The sequence below is a fragment of the Sceloporus occidentalis genome, unplaced genomic scaffold (genome assembly GCF_023333645.1).
Source record: "Sceloporus occidentalis isolate IW3139 unplaced genomic scaffold, rSceOcc1.0.p SCAF_209, whole genome shotgun sequence".
Taxonomy (NCBI): Eukaryota; Metazoa; Chordata; class Lepidosauria; order Squamata; family Phrynosomatidae; genus Sceloporus; species Sceloporus occidentalis.
This window is the reverse complement of record NW_028317189.1, coordinates 167319-190046: the sequence shown is the minus strand read 5'-3', so window position 1 is coordinate 190046 and position 22728 is coordinate 167319. Positions and strand designations below refer to the sequence as shown.

The 22728-nt window shown below is 43.3% G+C and overlaps 2 protein-coding genes across 3 annotated transcripts; one reads left to right on the top strand and one right to left on the bottom strand.

The window, feature by feature from the left end:
* Positions 1 to 939: 939 nt before the first annotated feature.
* Positions 940 to 5368, top strand: LOC149277567 (AP-3 complex subunit mu-2-like). Of its 2 annotated transcripts, none has more exons than XM_089502700.1 (8): positions 940 to 1212; positions 2554 to 2567; positions 2874 to 3007; positions 3445 to 3530; positions 3878 to 4011; positions 4193 to 4400; positions 4843 to 4987; positions 5268 to 5368. In XM_089502700.1, exons 1-8 carry the CDS (start codon positions 940 to 942, stop codon positions 5366 to 5368), a joined length of 1095 nt encoding a protein of 364 aa, XP_089358826.1. The 2 variants fall into 2 exon arrangements, with proteins under 2 accessions (XP_089358826.1, XP_089358825.1); XM_089502699.1 differs by having other exon boundaries at positions 2554 to 2725; positions 2870 to 3007.
* A 3527-nt stretch (positions 5369 to 8895) lies between these two features.
* LOC149277566 (tissue-type plasminogen activator-like) lies at positions 8896 to 21572 on the bottom strand. The gene is made up of 16 exons (XM_089502712.1): positions 21537 to 21572; positions 20899 to 20968; positions 17271 to 17275; positions 16295 to 16378; positions 15818 to 15860; positions 15234 to 15365; positions 14650 to 14760; positions 13474 to 13648; positions 13016 to 13107; positions 12618 to 12789; positions 12180 to 12265; positions 11436 to 11631; positions 10872 to 11008; positions 10174 to 10314; positions 9347 to 9495; positions 8896 to 9054 (listed from the first exon to the last, which is right to left on the bottom strand). Exons 1-16 carry the CDS (start codon positions 21570 to 21572, stop codon positions 8896 to 8898), a joined length of 1788 nt encoding a protein of 595 aa, XP_089358838.1.
* Positions 21573 to 22728: the final 1156 nt, after the last annotated feature.

Sequence of the window (22728 nt, the reverse complement as noted above, 5' to 3'; positions counted from 1 at the left end):
TTGTGTACAAAAAGTCAGCAGATTTTGCTTTATGTTTCTATGAAAAAGCGAAGAATTATGGTGAATGGTCTAGAAAGGGGAGAAGGAGACCCGAGGCAGGAGATGATTTGTGGATTTGTAGTGGGGAAAAGAGATGTCCCCAAGATTCCCCTTCCTACCTGATCCTGACAATGAAGTGGCCGGTCTGCAGAGGTGGGACTTAGCTATGCGGGGGCTGGGGAGGAAGAGCCAGTGTAACCAGGGCAGGCCCGATCTAGAGTGCTCCCAGATATGAGTTAAAGGTATGTTTTTCTTTTCTTAAGAGAAAGGACTACGTTCGGGCAGAGAGTGTGGATATGAAATGAGGTTGGTAGCAGAATAGAATGTGCAAGCAAGAAAAAAAATGGTAATATTGGTTTGCCTTTAAATACCTATTATGTGATGATGGGGCGGTGAGGCTGTTGCATTTGTTAGGTTCAGTATCAGTATATAGGACAAGAATCTTTGTTTCTTTTGTATGTTTTGTTGGAATGTTTGAGGAAAATGGACCTCTGTTGACTGGGCCTCTGGTAATGGGTACGGAGTTGGGTAGCTGAAACTAAACCCCGAACTGAACACGGTTTTTATTATGTTCAAAGACCTGGAAGAATTCTGGGGAGCCCTGGTAATGCTGTCTTTTACCCGAAGCCATCTCATTAGGTTTTACAATGTTCAGCTGGACTCGGCAGCTCATAAGAGACTTAACACTGAACTCGGAAGGTTCTTGAGGGATCTTGTGAAATTCCGATGCTGAAACCAGGAAGTTAAATTTAGTGATTTCTTGATCGGATAATTGCTGGATTTTCATGCACCCTGAGTCTTAAAATCCACAGAATGTGTATTAATAAATCTAACTGGTACCACATATCTGTTACTAATGTGTTCCTATGCTCCACAGCACGCTCCTTTGCTCTGTATACCATGATCCACAGCCTGTTCCTGATCAATCCCTCAGGGGATATCTTCCTGGAGAAGCATTGGAAAAGTGTGGTGTCCCGTTCAGTCTGTGACTACTTTTTTGAGGCTCAGGAACGGGCATCAGAAGCAGAGAATGTGCCTCCAATCATACCTACCCCCCATCACTATCTGCTCAGCGTATACAGACATGCTATCTTCTTTGTGGCTGTCATCCAGACAGAGGTGCCACCACTGTTTGCCATTGAGTTCCTGCACCGTGTAGTGGACACATTCCAGGTGGGACATTTCTTTAAGACCTTCATGTTGGCTTTGTTTCTGTGTGGCAGGACAGTAATACAGATAAACATGAAAGAATACAGAAATGTACAATGCACAATTACCCTAGCGGAAGGGAGAATTGTAGGAGACGTGGGTAATTTTAGATGGAGATCAATGTATAACGTCTGAGTCTTACATCATGAAAAATGGGCAGACTAGATGGGTCTTATCTGTTGGCAAATTCTGTGCTCCTATAGATACATTATGGTTTATTTTGCTGTTGCAGCATATTTAATGAGGGTTTCAGTTATGTCAAATATGCAACATTAAAACTTTAAAGAATGGATGGACCTTAGAATGTATTTTTTTTATACATAAAACAAGTAAATGTCTCTGTAACAAACACAACGTGTATGTCCCAAGAAGCAGTAAATGGAAATCAAGTGTGAACAGGGTTCCATATTAATATATATATTAATAAAGGCAAAACATTGAACACGAAAATGTATTGGGTAAACAATTCATGCAGTCAAAGTAGGTCAGCGAGCTCTCAGAAACACCTCTTCGAACTATTTGGTCAACAAACTTTCCGACACACCTCTATGAATTATTTGGTCAATAGAACATCCCCATACCGGAGAACTTCCTGGTGTAGGCCACCTAAAGCTTTGGCACTGCTGGCCAAGTGACTTTGTGAAGGGGCGGTGCTAGCCAAACATAGAGGTGGGTCTAGTTGCACATAGGGGGTTCGGTTAGCCCCAGATAGCCTTTAGTGGGAGGGAAGTAGGTGGGGAATAGGCCATGACCAAGCCCACTATCCTGCCCTGAAAAAAGAAAAAACAAGAAACTACCTTGCCTGGTTCCCAGTTATGGACACCAGTGGTAGGGTTTTGGTGTAAGAGATTCCTAGTAGTTTTGCCATGCCTTTTATTAAGGGTACAATATAAACAGGGGTAGGGTTAGTGCATTGCCAGACAAACAGGTGCATAATCTGTAAGAAACACAAATCATGAGATTCAGCGAGTGCTTTTGATATTAATAAAACACTTACAGGACACCCATTGTTCAGCAAGGGTCGAGTCCTTGATTTCTGGTGTGCTTCCCATAGGCTCCACAGCACACTGAAAAGGAACTCCAGAGTCTATACCAGGACTCGCATGTCGGAGTCAAGGACAAAGTAGCAAAGACCATACGAATCAAAAGTCACAATCAGAACTTCTTGTAAAGAGTACCGAGTAGTATTGGCATTAAGGAACAACTAAAGACTGGTTGGATTAAATAGTAATTGAATCTTCAGTATGATCTTCAACTACATTGGCTCTTATTAGTTCTCAAGATATTCCTTCCCCCCTTTTTTAGGATTATTTTGGCTCGTGCTCAGAGGCCGTCATTAAAGAAAACGTGGTGGTTGTCTACGAGGTCCTTGAAGAGATGTTAGACAATGGATTCCCTCTTGCAACTGAGTCCAATATCCTGAAGGAACTCATCAAACCTCCAACCATTCTTCGCAGTGTTGTTAACACCATTACAGGTAAAACTGGGATGGGAGCTGGTAAAAGAAACCAGAAAGGAGCTGGGCCTTCTATAACTAATGGTAAATGGGGGGGAAACATGTGAAAGAAAGCTGTGTATCCTAGGAGGGCTGGGTTATTGACACTTTACATTTTTGTTGCAGGCAGTTCCAATGTTGGTGACCAGCTTCCAACAGGTCAGCTTTCTGTCGTGCCCTGGAGACGTACGGGAGTGAAATACACAAATAACGAAGCCTACTTTGATGTGATAGAGGAGATAGATGCCATCATCGATAAATCGGGTAACACATGGAAACAGGAGTGTTAAAAAAAAAAAATAAAGGTTATATATTCATTCCACCTGTAAATCAACCATTTGTTATTTTAAAGTCTCCAAGTTAGGATAACCAGTTTACTAGCTGCTCCTCCAACAGCTACCTTCAGAACGATGGGTCCTTGTGGATTCCTGGACAACGGATTTCATAAATACTTCATCACGCTTCTTTACATTAGTCAATTACAAGGGAGATCTCACCAACCGGCCCACGGAGATTAGCAACTCTTAATAAGCTGTGCTTAGTAACCCTGCCTTCCACGTCATGGGGTTAAACTCAAGGTAGTTAAGCTGGCTTTCCATCCGCGTAGACTTGCTTTCTCCATGGACTGGTTAGCATCGCTCGTGCCCAAGTGAGATCTAGTTGTGTTTTTATAAAACATCTAATGGCAAACTTTCTCTCAGGTTGCACAGTGACCGCTGAGATTCAGGGAGTGATTGACGCCTGTGTAAAGCTTAGCGGGATGCCTGATCTGACGCTTTCATTTATGGTGAGACAACTTGGATAGGGTCGCGGGAGCATCTGTGGTAATCGCCACTGTTTTTTCGGGACTCTGCTCGTCGGTGGGGGAGAAGAAACTTGGTACAGCATTTGGGGAAATTTAAACAAATGAGAAGCAGCAAAATATTTTTTTTCACAATGTTGGGTAGAAGAAAAATATTCACTAAAAGTGAAATAACGTAACATGATCTGAGGTCTTTCTTTTCTTCACAGTATCTTTAGAGAATTCCCTACTTGTTGATTTTTTTTTTTATTATTTCTTAGGATAAATTACATTTTACAGCTGATGACTTTTATGCTTCTTGTCAAACGTAACCTCCTTCTTTTCCGACCCAGAATCCGCGGCTGCTGGATGATGTCAGTTTCCACCCCTGTGTGCGTTTTAAGCGTTGGGAATCGGAGAGGATTTTATCATTCATCCCTCCCGACGGAAATTTCCGACTGCTTTCCTACCACGTCAGCGCCCAGAAGTAAGATTTGGAGGATCTAGTTAACGATCCTGCCGGAAATCATGTAAACAACAATGTATCCATAGCAATAAAGCAAAAGATGATCACCTTCATTGGATATTATGCCAATCAGACCTATAGCTATGCAGGTTGTATACGTTGCCTGTGCCCTGGAAGCTGATTGTCTGTGTGTTCCTTGCAGCCTGGTGGCTATACCTGTGTATGTCAAACATGGGATCAGTTTCCGAGAGGGAAGCAACTCCGGTCGATTTGAGGTGACCCTTGGTCCCAAACAGAGCATGGGAAAAACCGTGGAGGGGGTGACGCTGACCGGGCAAATGCCCAAGGGTGTCCTGAATATGACCCTGACCCCATCACAAGGGACATATGTGTTTGACCCGGTGACCAAGGTTAGTTAGGTTTTTTTTTTTTTGTCTGTTTAAATAGTATGTGACTTGTATGCACACATCCTATCTGTGTGTGTGAGTATGTGTGTATATATATATATATATATATATATATATATATATATATATATATATATATATATATATATGAGGGTGGGCTGTTTGTTGACTCTGTACGTAGTATATTAAAGTGAATAATTGTTCATATACATATAACCTTTTTTTCTTCTTCTACGTACTTGCACATGGATCATGTGTAGTAGTGCAGTAGTACAAATTCCTTGTTGTGTACACTTGGATACATGCTGTGTTTGTATGTGTGTAGCCATGCTTTAAGGTTTTGTTTTTTTATCTCCCTTGATTCACCTCTCTAATGTCATCCACTCTGACCAGAACCCCGATTCTCCTCATTATATATCCTTAATATATTATTTTATTTCCAAAGTTGTTGTCGTGGGATGTGGGAAAGATCAATCCCCAGAAGCTACCAAGTCTGAAAGGTACTATGATACTCCAGGCAGGATCCTCAAAACCAGACGAGAACCCAACTCTTAATTTGCACTTCAAGATTCAACAGCTGGCCATCTCAGGTGAGTCGAGGCGAGGTCTTAGTCTTAGTAACAGTGCTGACTCTTAGCTGTGTTTTTGTATAATTTCCAGCAGAGGAATTATCTGGTGTCTGTGCCATCTCAGGTTATTGATAAGGGATACCAGTGTCAGCCGGGTTCAGGGGAGGACTAGTCTCCTCGATCTCTGCCACACGTGGTGTCCACCTCGTGGAGGGTGGTTAGTCTAAGTGGAATGTACAGTAGCTTATTGCTAATATTCTCCTGCAATGGATGTGATAAGGTTAAACTTTTGCTTCCGCAGGTCTGAAAGTCAACAGACTGGACATGTACGGGGAAAAATACAAACCTTTTAAAGGCATCAAATACATGACCAAGGCTGGCAAGTTTCAAGTGAGGACATAGGAGAGCTGGCACCAACGTCCACACACCTGCCTTGGACTCATTGCTGATACTCGTATAGCTGTGTGTACCCTCACTTGCGTAAATACACTCTTTGTGTGACGGAAATCACTTTTTGTGTGGTCTGGCAACCTGAGCCCCTCTGTTTTTGAACTAAATCTCCTATCATTCTCAGTCGAAAAAAAAGGAGCTAGGACCTCAGCTAAAGGGTGGTGAATGCAATCATGTGTGCAGTTTTTGCAGGGCAAGGTGTTAAAACAAAAATGCCCTGCATGTAAAGGGTATGCTGGTAGCATGCGTGTATTAAGCATGTTCTGTGTACTGGTGTCATTGTAAGATTACTGTACACGGCTCTGCTGTAAGCGTGGAAACTACTAAATAAATAATGTCTTTTTATTTCCGTTGGGTAACCCGAATCCTGATGTAATAAGACCAAGGCAATCAGAGCATATTAGCTTAACCCTTAAAGGACCAAGGATGAGCCATGCCACTATAATCTCCTTATTTCAAGGAACTCTCATCTGTGTCTCATAAGCAGGTCTGCCGAGGAATGCTGATACTTAATAAAAAAAAATTTCAACGCCACAATGCATTGTTTAAATATGTTATGATATTAACAGCTGAAAATAAGCAATATCTATTAATAACTCACTTTATGTGTGTCCCATGCGAGCAGCCATCTTTACTTACTATCACCAGGATGTGCATGACCGGTATACCCAGGAGTCACTGCTGATCGTGTGCCTTCGGGGCTGCATTTGATCTTGGGGTGGGTGTGTGTTTTCGGAGGAAGGTAGAAATTCCACTTTCCTACCCCAACTCTGCCCCCTCCTTGTGCCTTTAGTTTGGTACTAGGCCCATCTCCCTGACTCAGCTCTACACCCCACCCTGATAAAGGAGAACGAGGGGAGAGCTCTGAAGGACAGTCCTGGGAAGTTCCTAAGCATGGTGATTATCCCTTTTTGTTAAGGTGCTGGTTGTTGTAATTTCTTCCTCTGAAAATCACATACGGATTTACCTCTTACTGCCCCATTGGGTCCATCCACTGTATATAGAGTTTAGATGTTGTATGGGTGGAGGTGGTGTGTGTATGGTTGGAGGCATGGCTGCATTGGTAATCATTGCCCATGAACAGGTTGCCTATCTAAAGGATTCTCCTTTTTACAAATTGTACTGTTTTGATAAAGACGATGATGTTCTTTTCTCGCCTTGCCATGTGTTCAATAAAGTGGATTTAGACCCTAACTACAAGTGGATTATTTCTCTAGGAAGTGATGATTTATTGGAATCAGTGCATTGAGCCTTTATGTGTTTTACTTCGGTGGTCCTTGGTAAAAATGAGCGTGACGTAGCTACTCATAGCTGGTATGAAACAAACCTTATATCCTCATCTGGGAACACCCCAGGGTAGGCTACTCAAAGCTCTCCTTTTTCTGCGAGAGAAGCTTTGCTAAGCGGTGGGACAAGCTGCCCCCCCAGCCCAGAGAAAGACGAAACTGAAGCAGGGCTTTACCCATAGACAATCAAACCCGGAGTGTTCCCGGGTATGTGAATTTCCTCCTTATACCATTTAACCCAGATTACTAGCCCTCTTGGCATCAACCACATTCGGGGGGGGGGTATTTGTCTTTTATTTTGGCTTAATCCACCATTCTTTCACCTTTCAAGTCTCTCCTTTCACCGCCCATGAACCTATCCATTTGGCTCTGTTCATTTAATTCCTCCCCTTTAACATACATACACTACTATTTAAAAGTTTGGGGTCACTTAGCTGCTTTCATGGAAAACAAGGACGTTTCTCAATGCAAAAGGGTTTTCTAACAATCGATTAGCCTTTTAAACTTAAGCTTGGATCAGTGAACACAACGTGCCATTGGGACACAGGAGTGATGGGAGTGATAAAGGAGTGATGGAAGTGATAAAGGCCTCTGTACGCCTATGAAGATATTCCATTAAAAATCAGCCGTTTCCAGCTACAATAATCATTTACAACATTAACCCCATCAGCTTTTGCCAGATAGTGTACATAATATTTGTTCAATAAAGTAGATCTATGTAGATATTACAGCTTCGCTATGGAGTGTAGGCAGCAATAAATCAAACGTATTTCGCAGGACGCCGTGTCCCGCGCACGTGGGTAATAATTTAGTCCGGCGTTAGAGCAGCTGCAGTACATTTGATGTATTTGTTTACTGAAACACTGGAACGTTACAATATATCTCACACGCCAAGTTCTTATGGATTGCCGCCCGGTGTATACCGGTATTTCTTGCAGTCTTCGTGTTTATTATACATACATTTTATTATGAGAGCTGGAAATTGGCTTGTTAATATTAGATATCCTGGGTGCGGCCGCCTGGAATACGCCATCAGGCGGCCACCAGTCCGACCCTGCTGCGCCAAAAGGGTTGCCCATAATTTCATGTAAACATTATTATAGCGAACAGCTGTAAGTGAACTACAATCCCCATGATCCTCTGCCTATACATTTTATAATGGAAAGCATTTTAGTAAATGTCACTCAACCTAAGTGTATAATAATCAATTAATATCATACATAAACATTTATCATATTTATTAACAGCGGGTATTAATCTCACTTTAGTTAAAGATGCTGCACATGCTAGTTTTAGTATTCGGTCCTGTATACTAACCACAAAACAAACCATATAAGGTAATTTACATGGGCGTTTCATACCTTCCAACCATCCTGATGTCATCAGGACAGTCCTGATTTTTGGGCACTCCCCCGCTGAGCTGGCTCCTTGCCCCGCTTTTAATCATGGGTCACTTGGGGAGATCCTATGATCTCACATGACCACCCACTGAGCTCAGTGTTTAAAACAAAAGCAAAAATAATTATAAAAAAAAAATAAAAAATTAAAGAAAATTAATTACATAACAAATTAATTAGCAGAAATACTGTTTGAATAAAGGAACTTGCGGATTCGGTTCCTATGAATTAAATAATTAGAGCACACAACGGATCATTCTACAGAATTATTTATTACACATCTCATACTCCGTCAGGACTCCAGTGAATTGTATACCCATGGAATCTCCCCTCACATGATGCCGGCAGGGAAGTCGTCTCTCGTCTTGTCATCAAAGCGGACAATAGTTTCTACAAAGCCATGAGTCCAGCATCTCAGAATACTCTTCTAACTAACAACAATCCTTTGTCACTCTGGTTTTTCCTTCATATCCGGGCGATATCCGCAGAAATATGGCCTCCGACTAAGGATCCTCTGGAATTTGGCTGCTAGTTGCGATCCTAACCTAATGATCAGATCTGACATGGCCGCTAAGTTCCTACAGACCTTTAATCGGCCTTTTAAATATAATAAAAATGTATAAATATCCTATAGTTTGTCTTTCGTATCTACTACGTTGTCCTTCTTACAGCAGAAAAGGCTGGAATGGCTGAGAAGGTAAACTGGAACGATGCTGAATTTCAGATAGTTGGTTCCGATGGTTCTCCAGACCTTTGGATAGTGGTTAAAGTGCACGTTCTTCTCCGCTCAGTGACTTCAGATGCCAGTTTGTTCCCGTATCCAGTCCACGTATCGGGTCACACGCGTGTAAACCCCTGGTGTGTCCTTTTTCCCACACCCTACACCCCAGCTGATGATTCCGAGCAAGTGCATGCGTCCATCATGGGAACAGACGAGGGGACCACCAGAATCTCCCTGCAAGAAATAAGACTCGTTATTAACGAGCGACACTGCTTTCCCTGTATAGAACTTTCCTTCAAATCGTCTAGATTTTGCTCACAGGTCTTTGATTATCATGTCATAATATATTTTTCTAGAACCCCCCCATGAATTATTCTATTGATCCATATATTATATTTGTTCCAAATAACATCTTGTTGTAGCCTCTCCCAACAACTTATCCTAGCGCAGCACTTCATGGACAAGGTAACCTATTCAGAATCATCATGACAAGCAAATTCTATGTATCCTTTGTACAAATGGTCACCTTGCATGCATCATCCTGGTTCCTGGTGTCGCCCGCACAGAGCATGTTGGCGGTGACTGTCTGGTTGGACAGACGCTCGGGGGTGCAGAGCTTGTCGGGGTAAAGCCTGACATGACCTTCCTTCAACTGGTCCGAGAAGAATGGGGAAACTGGGGAAAAAAAAGAGAGACTGAGAATGACTTGGTGTTCTGTGTTTCATCTGCCTGCCCTCCACGGGGTGCATCATATAATGGGTATAATGAGTATAATGGGTAAAGTAAAAGTGTTTTAAAGATAAAAATAAACATTTAGAAAGTGGAACTCATTCCGAGTTCCTTCTTTTATTTCTAAATGTAAATTATTACATCAGATAAAAATCTCTCGACAAGCCAATTAAAAACCTAAACAGACAGACATATAGAAAATACATACAGAAAGGGGTTGCTGCTGGTGAGGTTGTGCAAATAAATAGTAAATGTGGAACCAGCGGAAGTAAAATTCTTATTAACCCCATGGAATCATTTCAGTTCGCTCACGGCATATCTAGGGATCATGGATCTATCTACATACATGGTCCAAAACAGTCCATTGTGGACACGCGTCACGGATGGTATCAGCTGGAACCTTCATCAATGATACCTGGAAGCTGAATACATCATCTCTACGCGGCTAGCGCTAATACTAATAATACTAATTACCCTTGCCTTCAAGAACCAGGAGATGGCGGGATGGCTGGTATACAGCGATGCAGGGAGAATATCAGAACATTAAAATGAATGTACCACCATGGTATGGGTAAGAGTATCACTGGGGGTCCGCAGAATACTATGGGGGGGGGGCTTTCTTACATTCCTCTTGCTTGCCGTATCCAGACATCTCACACTCTGTCCAGTCCGGTAGGGTCAGCTTCGGCTCGGGGAGGCAGGCTGACCGAGCGCTCTCCGTTTCTGTGGCGCATGTTCCAGATTTAGAATGGAGGTGGAGAAGAGCTGAGGATAAAAATGAGATAAACAGCAGATAGAGAGGGCACACGATAACGGGTACATCCTAAAATGGACCAAGATTTGGATGATAAAACAGGCCCTCTTCTATGCTCACACCTGAAACCCATTTAGTCTCTCCTCTATATTTACTATTTATAGCGAGAAATATGTCTTCTACAATAAACTCCTATATTTAGATAACTGGTGAGCATCCTGTTTTGGGGAATTATAGAGGATGAATGGAGGAGGAGAAACGTTAGAACAAGAAGTCATGGTCAGAGGCTTCGATGTAATGTCAGGAAGTTCTACTTTACTCAGAGGGTAGTAGATAAATGGAACAGTCTCCCAGCAGAAGTGGTGGAGGCTACTACAGTGATGGAATTTGAACAGGCATGGGACAGACATAAAGCTTTCCTCACTATAGGACCTGACCTAAGACTGATAGAGGTTTAAACCCTTTACACCAGAAAAAAATGGGCAGACGAGATGGGCTGAATTGTTATTATCTGCCGTCAAATTCGATGTTTCTCTGAATGGGGTGGATCGTGGATTTCTGCCCTTACCGATGTCATTATCAAAGGTATCTTCGTCAAACTGAGGGTGGATAACCATCTGATCCACGGTGAACTTCTGTTCTTCCTCTCCAGGCTCGACCCGCATCGTGCGTCCCAGTATGACACGGAGTCGGCTCGTGGGAATCCTGTAACAGAGGGCCGCTGGGTAAGGGCAACTAGTACACAGTTTTAAAAGTGGTCTTGTTACCATAGCAACAAGTAGACGCCATCGGTTCCCTTAATAAGCACACTCACTATACTCATTCCGTCAGGAATATACTCATTTTCTGTCAAGTCCCAGACATGTTTACACACTTGCCCCATATTATACCTATCCCCAGCCCTTAAAAAACACACCGGTTGGGGCTTATATCAAGGAAGGCCCCTACACCCCAGTAACTGACACATACTCACAAACACTCGCTCTGTTACACACACATACACACACTTATCTTGCACACACTTGTCAGGGGGTCATATAATGTGCGCTCCCACCCCTGCCCTGTCTGCAGAATTTGGGCCGGTCTGGGGGGGCAAAGGCCTCCCCAGCCTTGGTGTGATTGTGAGACTCACCCTGCGGTGAAGCAATGTGCCGCAGACAGCACCCAGCACCTGTGTATGAGTGCCGCTCCGCACATGAAGTGCTCCCTCACTGAGTTTCTGGAAGCCACGAAGACGCCCGCCTGCCAAGGATGTGAAGTGATATGTGCTTCTTTGCCTCCCAGCATCCGGAACTGGGGCATCTGGGGCCGGCGAGTGCCACAGGAAGCTGTGAGAGGCAGAGCGCCATCGTAAATACACGGTTTCGCAGGAAATTACAATAATTACAAATCACTTTGTAATAAGAACAATTTTCATTGTACGAGCAGGACTTCATTAGCATGGCCATAAAGAATTAGCTCAGTGTAGTGATTGAGCAGGGAAGGTCACCCAACATACCACATGACCGACAACAATGGCCGCCTCCGGGTCTACAGATAAATAAGATGACAGAACCAGGTTGAACCTGCATTATTGTATACAGCCCTGGGTTTTATGCTGAATAAGAGAATTTTTTTTTTCCATAGGACTCCACCTTTAATTAAACATTGTGCAGGGGCAATTAGGACCTTCTTACAGGGGGAACTTGCCAGGATTGACACACATTTGTGAATTTGCTGTAATGTTTCATGTTACCGCAGCGCACCTGTAGACGCGTGGTTTAGTCAGTAAACCCCTTTGTTTGTTGCCGAGCAGTGCGCCGAGGATCACCCTGAGAACCTGGTGTATGTGTGGGGCCGGTGAAATGGGTCACGGGCTTAAATGGATGCTACTTACAGCAACGAGGGATCTCACAGAACTCCCAATAGATCACTGTCCCTCGTGCTGTATAACACCATGGACGAGGGCCGTTGTCGGGATTCCTGTGGGGAACAAAAACCGATACTTAGATTCTACAAAGCAGATATTAATGCTGATAAGTTAAGGGAACTACAATAATAATAATATAATCATATTATTATAATAATAATATGTATTATAATATAATAGTATAATATTATATAATAATAATAATGATAATAATAATAATAATAATTGAGCCACCAATTCAGATATTTCTAACTTTTATGCACAAAGCTGTGACACCCTAATACAGAAACCTTACCGTAGAGAAGAGCTGACAATCTAGCACAGACAGCGTACAGGTATCATTACTCGCACATAAAAAGAAAGCATGAGTTTTTCTTCTTCTGGTGCCCAGAAGCTAGCACTCACCTACAGTAGTTGTGGCTTCCAAGGCCTAGCCTGCGGGCGTTTCTGTTCCAGGCTGTATATCGTTTATTCTGCAGTAATGGGGAATCCCAGGACAAGCACCGGGACCCTGAAAAGGTGGTGCTGTGGGAACCCCTGTAAGTTGTGCCCCGAGCGGAATAACAGGCAGGGGAGGCTGTTTATAGGAAAAGGAAAAACAAAGCGTATACAAAATGACAAAAAAATGTTAGTTTCCCCTACATGTATTGTATGTAATTAGCTTTATTATAATACATTATTATGGTGGCATCCAATACATAGTAAATAATATAGTAATATATTATAGGTAATAATATAGTGTTTATCCCAGTGTAGAAGCTTGGTGCATAATATGCATAAGAGCGCCCTCTTGTGGTACTCACCAAAATGGCAGCTTGAAATATTGCAATACTGCCAGCTGTATCTTCCATCCTTAAACACATGACACCAGGGCTTTGTGTCACCATCAGGGTTCCTAGACAAGAAATTGGAATCCCCACTTTATTACCCCAATTGAGATCTGCAGGAATATGCTTTACAGCCCCCAGGGCCTACATCCCGCCGCTGAGCAATGTAGGCAGTAGCCCAAAATCCTTTACAAAACAGACCCCCTTTCCTATGGGTTGTTTCCAGGGAGGATAGCTTACTGTTACTGTATTTATTTATTTTTTGCGGTTTTCACTGAAATTGTGTAATGTTTGTGGGGTGCTATTATTAAAAGCCCCCCCAGTGCATTAACACATCCCTGGAACTGAATCGATTATCCCTATAAAGCTGATGTACAGCAAAGAGGCAGGTAAATGGAGCCGTAAGATCACGGCGGAAGTTGGAGACCCGTTACCTGCAGTAATTGTGGTTTCCAAGGCCAAGTTTCAGGGCGTCTCTGTGCTGGGAGTTGTATCTCTGCTCGCTGAGTCCTGCCGAGTTCCAGTTCACACACACCGCTCCGCTCTGGGTCCGGCTGTGAGTCCCTCTGTACGTCTCTCCCGATCCCTCGTAACAATTTGCTCGAGTGTCTATGGAAGTGATGGACGTACTCGGCATCATTATACAACGCTGAGTATTGAGTGCACATTCTAGGTTATGATGAAGAACGCTCTAAAATGTACGGGATCCCCTTTATTGAGGGTCCCTTTATAAATGTAGCGTTTTTTTAGATCTAATCATGTATGCAGCTGGTATTCACGTATGATTGCTGCCAATAAAAAAGAGGCGCCAACTAATTCGGTGATATTACTGCGGAATAAGACGGCGCTATAAAGATCAATTAATAATAACATGCATATTGAAAATAATTATGCATAAAATAAGGGACACAATATTAATGATGGCCTACAGGTTTTAAATAATGCACTACAGGGGTTCCGTGGCATTTATTAGTATTGCTATTTATTGTTTTATATAGCGCCATCATATTCTGCAGCGCTGTACAATGGGTTTACATGCATTGGTGTCTCCCCTTCTCCCTGTAAAAGAAATCTTAGACCGACGGGGGCTCTAGGCAGCTGCTCATTCTGTTTAGATGGTAGCACCACCCCTGCTTATAATAAGTACATGCCAGGGCTGGCCCCCAGGGGTCCTCACGCTCCTGCGGCAGGGCTTGTGCTTGAAGTAAGGTGGTGAGACTAGCCTCAATAGATATAAAAATGGCTGGAAGTGGGAAAAGCCAAGTACTCCTCTCCCAACTAGAGACTAAGTACTGACCGAGAGGCCAGAGGGTTGCTTTTATTATTAATTATTATTAATTATTATTATTATTTATGGTTTTAAATTGCGCCATCATATTCCATGGTGCCGTACAATTTTGCCATTAGTGCCAACATGTGGGCCTGGAAGCCCCCTGGAATGCACTGCTTTACTCTGCTAGTACGGAGAGACCCAGTACTGTCATGCACAGCTACCGGCACGAGTATATCGCGGCACGAGTATATCACGGCACGAGTATACCCAGGGCATGAGTATACCCTGGCACAAGTATTCACCCGGTCCGAGTATACCGCGCATGTTTCCTGTGTACCTGTTTCACAGTTCTCGCCGGTGAATCCGCTGGGGCAGTGGCACAGATAGTGAGAGGAATACAGGGCCTGCTGACAAAGCCCCCCATTGTAGCATCGCAGCTCCAGGCAGCCTGTTGGAAGAGACAAGACCTGTGACTTTTTGTTGTTGCCTCATCCCCCATAACATTGTCTTATAATAACCGACCTCGAGGCTGATACCCTAGCCGGTCCTGCAGCCTTCCTTGCCAATGGCACCGATACAGTGTTTTTTGGCCTGTAGTGTGTTTTGAGTTTTCTCCGTTGGCAAACACACCATTACCGCACAAACACAAACCCTGTCACATGCACAAACAAATAGCACCCCCCCCATCAGCTGGTCACACTGCCAATGCCAACAGCAATCCAGATAGGAACATGGGCGTAAAGCGTTATCAGGCTGTTATATGGGGCGGAAGTATTGTGTTCCCATATGTACACATTCATATATGTCGCACAGGACTAGTTAGTGTAATGCCCTTTGTTAATCAACCGGTTCTGATCCGGCAGGAGCTCCAGCTGCTGTCTGTCCCACCAGTGTGCATGCAGCATGTTGGTGGCCTCTCACCTGTGACCGGTACACTGTGGCATTTGGTTTGCCCATATTCACACCGACAGAACTCCACTCTCCTGCCAGCCGGGCGCAGCCAGCTATCCCCATTACTGTAGATCCTCCCCGAGGGGCGCTCCATACACAGGGCTGGAAGAGGGAACAGGAACGCATCACCTCTACGCATGGACATCTACACACCACATGGGACGTCCTTCACCCAGATCTTACCATGTCCTATCCCAGTAACCCTTGGCAATGTATCTTGTTTACATTAACACCATCTCCATTAACTACCAACAGGAGGACTTTTAGGTTTGCCATGCAATGCCAATTAAACTCCCCAAAACCATTCCAAAAATACCACAGAGTACAACGAAGACCCAATGTAGATGTCCCTTCCTTATTGCTCACCCAACAAGGCACCTAGAATATTTTTGCTCAAACTTTCTTTTCCTTAATTTGATTTTAAAATTAAATGTATCAACCCTATTGACATCCCACAGCAGCCTTCCTTCTTCTATGATCTTTTCTCTAACTTCTCCTATCCCCACCCAATTCCTCCTTCACCTATCCCCAAGAAGAACCGGTGGTGCTCTTACATTTATACGTCCTTGTTCCTCTCTTCGTACGAAGGTGAAGACCCTATAGACGAGACGTATGTGATTTAAGAATTAAAGTACAGGCTCAGCACAGAATAAGAACCATTAGGTAGCAGAATGAAGGACATTAAGGATATCTGTCTTGGGGCGTAGATCCAGGCTGGAATTACATTCATGCACAAATAATTGTTGATGTCCTCCTCACCACTTGAATTTATGATGCAATCAATCAAGCAAAACACCATATGGAATATATATATATTATTATTATTATTATTTTTGAAAGATTAAAAGCTATTGTTAACATTTATTAGGGGACTAAGGTGTTTTTGGAGTAAACTGGTGAATACAATATTAAAAATTCTTGAAAATCTTGAAAGCCAATATATGACGCTAGATCTTACTTTATTGGTCCATAAAAATGTACCACAGAATTCTTTGAGCTAAATCATACTCCACCATTCGTGACTATCTCACCTCCGGGCTTGAAGACATGGCTCCACCAAACAAAAGAAGGAGTAAGATCTTCATGACACTCTGGCCAAGAGGAGACTTGCTAGCCTGTAAGGAAAACGAGGCATGGATCAAGATCATAACCTTTCGAAGTTCAAACATGCTTATCATGCGCGCTTAGCGATTTTTATAAACGTCTTTCCCAATTAAAGCAATACAACCAAGTTATTGTACGCTGTGATCTCTGACTTCTGCCATTGTCCATTGTCCACCTTCTGCACCGTCTAGAACCCTGTGATATTAATAACCCGTTTACATGAATATGTGGTTCTTCTACAACAAAGTCACACACACAAGTTTCTATGCGTGGTTTGGCAACGTTTGCTTTACTCATCCATTGATATGAGACAAGATGTCAGAAACCTTTCCAGTATCAAGTTCACCCCGATCCCTTTTTCGTAAATGAAACAATAACCATTTGTCTATTCCCGGCAGGAAAGAACGTTAACTCGCCGACTCTGATACCACGGTTCCATCATCATGAAATAATATATATTATCTCATTTGTTTCTCAGCATAGTTAATGTGGGAATGTAAAAATTTACAAGCCATTCTATTTAAAAATAAAGAAAATTATAATTATAAAATAATTAAATATATACATATATATTTGAAAAAACACATACAAACATAAAAAAATGTGCTTTTTAAATGTTTTAATGCTGACATCAAATTAAATATATGTATAATTTAAAGCGCTAGTTGCAATATTTTTTGATACATTCTCTTTTTTGCATTTCCCACATATAGCTGTTTTTAGCCGATCAGTGAAAGAATGATGTGGGATCAGAATGCGCTTTAAGATATAGTAGAATGTGAGAGTCCTCCTGATCTGAAATACTCTTTTAAAATAAAATGGGTTGGGGCAGTGGGGCTTTAGAGCCCTCCCCAGCCCCCAAAAAGGTTAAAGTACTACAGATGTGTCTGTGATCAAGGTTACCACAGCTGCAGGGGAAGTGATTTGGGGTATTTTCGGTCTGGGAAGGTAGTCAGCTATTGTCTGGGGCACTTCCAGGAACACGAGGAAGTACAGTAGACTTGTAGAATATATCTAGTGTTGGGCGAGGTGGCCATTGGCATGACCAGCCAGGAGCCCACACTGGGTCTTGCCTACTTAATGCAGAAGAAGATGAGTGGGGAGCCCAAGAAGAAAAAGAGAAGAAGGATTTTTAAGCAGCTTTCAATAAGCCAGACTTATTGGGCTTGGAATCCAAATTTACCCCAAAACAGGACACCAGGGGTTGGTTCTTCTCATGGGACCTGGCAGTCAACCACTCTGGCATGGACTAATTGCCCAGCATCAGGCAAAAAGTAAAGTGGCCACCTCATAGAAAGCCCACAATCCATAAATAAAGGAAGGGGGCAAGAGGGGCAATAATCCGTCGGGCTCCTCTGATTAAGACATTTTTGGCAGCTTTATTTTGTGTATGTTGTTTACAACTCTACATGTGGCTACAGGTTTATCTAGAATAACAGTTCCGGCAACATTTACAGTGCAATTTCCATGCATTTTTCTTTAGTTAGGTAAATATTTGTCGGCCAGAAGTAAATTGAATGGTTGTTGGCTGCCTGTTTCGGCCCATGGTGTTATATGGCCACTTGTCTGACTTGTCACCTAGGCTTAATGTTGCCAGCCCTCCTTTGGTGGCCACCGCTGTTTCTTGGAATTGTTCTTGAAAGGAAACCATTGCGTCTTGCAAGGTAGGTGACAAAGTCTCTGAGGATCGTGCCAAAAGAAATATGAAGTAAGAACATAAAAGAACAATCAATTTACCAGACGTAAGAAAAAAAACGTGTGTATGTTTTTAGCCTGCAAATATCTGTGAAGCATAGATAACATTCATCTTTATAAAATGTAGGAATAAATAGCACCAAAAGTAAAATAAATATAAGAAATGGTGACTGCTCAGACAGAGGCTGAAATGAAAACAGTTATGCGGACAAAGGGTATTTATGTCATTGCAATGAAAAGGAAATTTATTGTTATCACAAAATTGAAGGATATTTTTGTTTGAGTTGGGTTCGCCGTCCTGCTGAAATCTAACTCTGTCCCAAAAAGCAGGACAGAGGTAGAGCTCGGTGGGACAGCGGGTAAGAGTGGCAAAATCGGGACTGCCCCACCAAAGCAGGACAGTTGGGAGGCATGCTCTAACAAGAAAGAATTATTGGTGGTGGTGCCATCATTGGTTCTCACTTCCCATCCCCTCTTCTGCACCTTCAGGTATCTTCAGGTAGCAGCCCAAGTTTAAATCGGAGAAGACTGTGGGGCAATTACTCCCTGATGCCCTTGCCAGCCCTCCACTGACTAGAGATGGGCAAACCCCTGCATTTTTTATTCCCATTATATTAGTCATGTGGTTCAATTGGAACTCCAACAACTGCATTGGTAGTCCAGAAACGTTGAACATTCATTCGCCCGTGCCATGATGCATGCAGAAACTCCCAGAAACATTAATTCGCTGTGAAACGAACTTTGTGGTGCACGTGATGTTACTGGCCATGGAAACTCTGAGCTGAAACTCAACGTTTATGTGGGGAAGAATTTTTTCACCATATTTTTACCATTGTTAAAACATGGGCAAAGCTTTCCACCCACTTCTACATACCCTTCTTCCACATGGTTCCTTAAACCCCACTTTCTTCCTGGACCTTCATAATATACAGTTGCCTAACCTCCTAAGGTCCCACCACCTGTCCGCTGCCCCAGAGGTTGCCTTTGCGCTCCACTTCTCAAAAGCTACCCCACCCTTCAGTGACTGGTCTTTGAACTTCTGTGGGACCCATTGATATCACAAGTGGTGGGAAATACGAGGCCCATGAAGGGGACCTCTGGAGCTGCAGCTTCTCCTTAAGGTAACATACTTTAGTATGGACTGATCATCATTGGGGGTTCTAAGGGACACCTGACTGCCCCATTACGCAAATCCAATATGTCTTTACATAGAATCTGAAGTCAGATCAGACCCATTCGGCCGTCTAGTCTGCCCATTTTTCCTGATGTAAAGGCTCAGACATTAATCAGTCCTCGGTCTCATCTTAGATCCAGGAGCCGTATTCCTATGCCTGCGTTTTTAAAGTTCCTCTCTGTATTACACCCTTCTTAATATAATTACAGGGTTGGGTTCTGTGGAGACCCAGCCAGGGAAATGTTGGAGATCGGTTCAGATACTGAGGTCCGTGCTGTAGGACTACAGTTCTTGTTCCCCTAAACATCTCCATCCTATAGGGATAAGTAGGGGGCAATCTTCTAATCCAGGTAATCGCGGTGCACAGGTGGCACCCTGCCACCCATCAAAGAGATTCACTCCTGTATAAGTAAATACTCGGTGTGAGGTTCTAAAGCTTGGATGGTCAGTCAGTGGAGGGTCTGATACAGCAGAAGGGAGAGGAAGCCGCTCCGTGAAATGAATCAGACCCCACAAGTTACATCGCTGCTAAAGTCACATTTGCTGCAATAAGTGATGTGGCCTCTGGCTGCGTTCTGTTAAGTTTCTGTTTTTTTTTTAATATGTTCTGCTTTGGTCACCTAGTTGTGATGTGACGGCACGTGGCAACCTGTACTGTGAAGTAGGGAATGTTGTATGTAAGAAATCATTGCATCGATAATTAACGCATGAATGTAAAATATTTGCCCCTGTGAGTTTCTCAGGGGTTTTCAACTCTTTGCCAAGTGAAAATTTCTAATGCATAGATAAATAATATATACAAACACAGCTCTGAGCCTGTCCTGATAATCTGCAGTCACATCTCCTTACATTACATACAAACCCAGCGCTGTCTGAGCCTGTCCTGATAATCTATAACCAGATCCCCTTACATTACATACAAACCCAGCACTGTCTGAGCCTGTCCTGATAATCTGCAGTCAGAGACCCTTACATTACATACAAACCCAGCGCTGTCTGAGCCTGTCCTGATAATCTGCAGTCACATCTCCTTACATTACATACAAACCCAGCGCTGTCTGAGCCTGTCCTGATAATCTGCAGTCACATCTCCTTACATTACATACAAACCCAGCGCTGTCTGAGCCTGTCCTGATAATCTGCAGTCACATCCCGTTACATTACATACAAACCCAGCGCTGTCTGAGCCTGTCCTGATAATCTGCAGTCACATCCCGTTACATTACATACAAACCCAGCGCTGTCTGAGCCTGTCCTGATAATCTGCACTCACATCTCCTTACATTACATACAAACCCAGCGCTGTCTGAGCCTGTCCTGATAATCTGCAGTCAGAGACCCTTACATTACATACAAACCCAGCGCTGTCTGAGCCTGTCCTGATAATCTGCAGTCACATCTCCTTACATTACATACAAACCCAGCGCTGTCTGAGCCTGTCCTGATAATCTGCAGTCACATCCCGTTACATTACATACAAACCCAGCGCTGTCTGAGCCTGTCCTGATAATCTATAACCAGATCCCCTTACATTGGATACAAACCTATACTGGATTGATCTTAACCCTGTTAGCCCTTGCAGATCGTATGCCCTGGGAAGGTAATTCTATCTCTCAGGGGATCCGCAGGGATCTCCTCGGCGTTAGCAGTGGATCCACTTACCGTGGTCATGGCTCTCGCTCCCTTTCAGATCACTGGAGTGCTGGGTTTTGTCCCGGCAGACTGAGAGCAGCTGCGGAGAGATGAGTGGAGAGATGAGAGAGGGCAGCATAACTAGAGGGTTAGTCACCAATGAGAAACACAGGGAGAAAGAGAGAGGGGGGAACGTCTATGGGAGGAGAGAGACAGCGGAGAGAGGACCACAGGAGGGAGTGAAAAGTTTGTGCTGAGGGAGGAGAGGCAGAAATAACCAGGGAGAAGAGCAACGCCGATCCGAAGCGGCAAAATCAATGGAAAGTCGGTGGAAAAGATATAAACCATAGACATATGGATAGGGATGTCAGTGTTTGTATCTGGAACGAGGGGCTCATCTACAAGAGGGGCAACAAGAGTCAAGATTTAACCCCAAAAACGTCAGAGGGGATCACATATTGTTCAGCCTTCCGGTAGTGAAGGGGTTACAGTGCCAATACACATTGTATTATAAGCGCCAACACACATTATCCTCATAGATTGTAAGCTTGCGAGAACAGCGTCCACTTCTTCTGCACTATTGGTAATGATTGTCACTGTCCCTCTGCTGTGACAGCGCTATGGAATCTGCTGGCGCTATATAAATACATTTAGCGTATATTGTATACCTCCTGCCGTTTTGGTTTTCCGGTACGGAAGCGCATCGTCTTATGTTTATGTCCAGTTTCACTCACTTACATCTCGCAGAGACATTTATGAGGATTCAGCGATCTCGCCTTGGAAAATAAACGACGTTGCTGCCAATTGTTCAACAAGCGGAACTACTACAATGTATCACACCGTCTCCATAAATAGATGGCCAACTCTCTAATCTTAATGTCCGAAACCATAATATACACCTCACCAGGCCCAGATTGGCAAATGCCCACCGGCTGATAGCCTCCCCCATACTTACCTGATCTGCCGCTTTAACACCAGCATAGGCCGCTGGCTTTAAAGTGCCAGAACCATCTAGTCATCCCTATTCCGGCCCGGAGTGGAACGGGGGCAAGTGAATGAGTTTGTCTCACTTCATTAATTTGGGACTCCAAACTAATGTTGTTTTAAATGTCATATATATATATATATATATATATATATAAAAATATATATAGACACTCTCGCCCTCCAATATTAAAAATGTACAAAATGCACCTATTTCTGAAATAATAACTAATAAAAGAGAGCAGACCACCGTGCCCCGAAATCACAGCGAATAATTCAATCACTGATCCGTTCCCTCCAATACCAGATCACTTGCGGGAAGCTTCTGTGTTTTATGGAGCTTTATATCAGTGAGTCGGTGCATACTGGATGGGGCCGGCCACCGAATGTTTTTGGGAAGCCCCCCAGCAGGGTCAGCGGCCCTGTCTCTATGTCCAGACTCCCCCAGCAGTCAGCCTGTAATCACTCAAAGGCCCAGTCGTACATGTGCTGCCAATTAATAAAATATTGTCCAGAAGCCGTGGGTGTAAAAGGAGAATCGTAACGTATAAAATATTCTGCGTTACAGGAAATGTCAAAATAAACCCGATAACAAGACCACCACAAGACCAGGATGAGTGCATTGCGGGACCCTGACACCCTACCCTGTCCGTAGGAATGAGATCTGCCGCAGCCTCGCCGTTCTTCCTCTAACAGCATTTAGCTTTAGATTGTAAGCTTATGAACCCAGCTCCCCTTTTCCTAAATTATTGAGATTTTTCTGTGTTAAAGGGTCTGAAAATGACATTTATTTACGCTTTCTTCGTTCAGTTGTATTTGGTTTCCCAATGATATAATATTTTTTTGTTATTTCACCTGAAATGTTGAGAAGTTCTT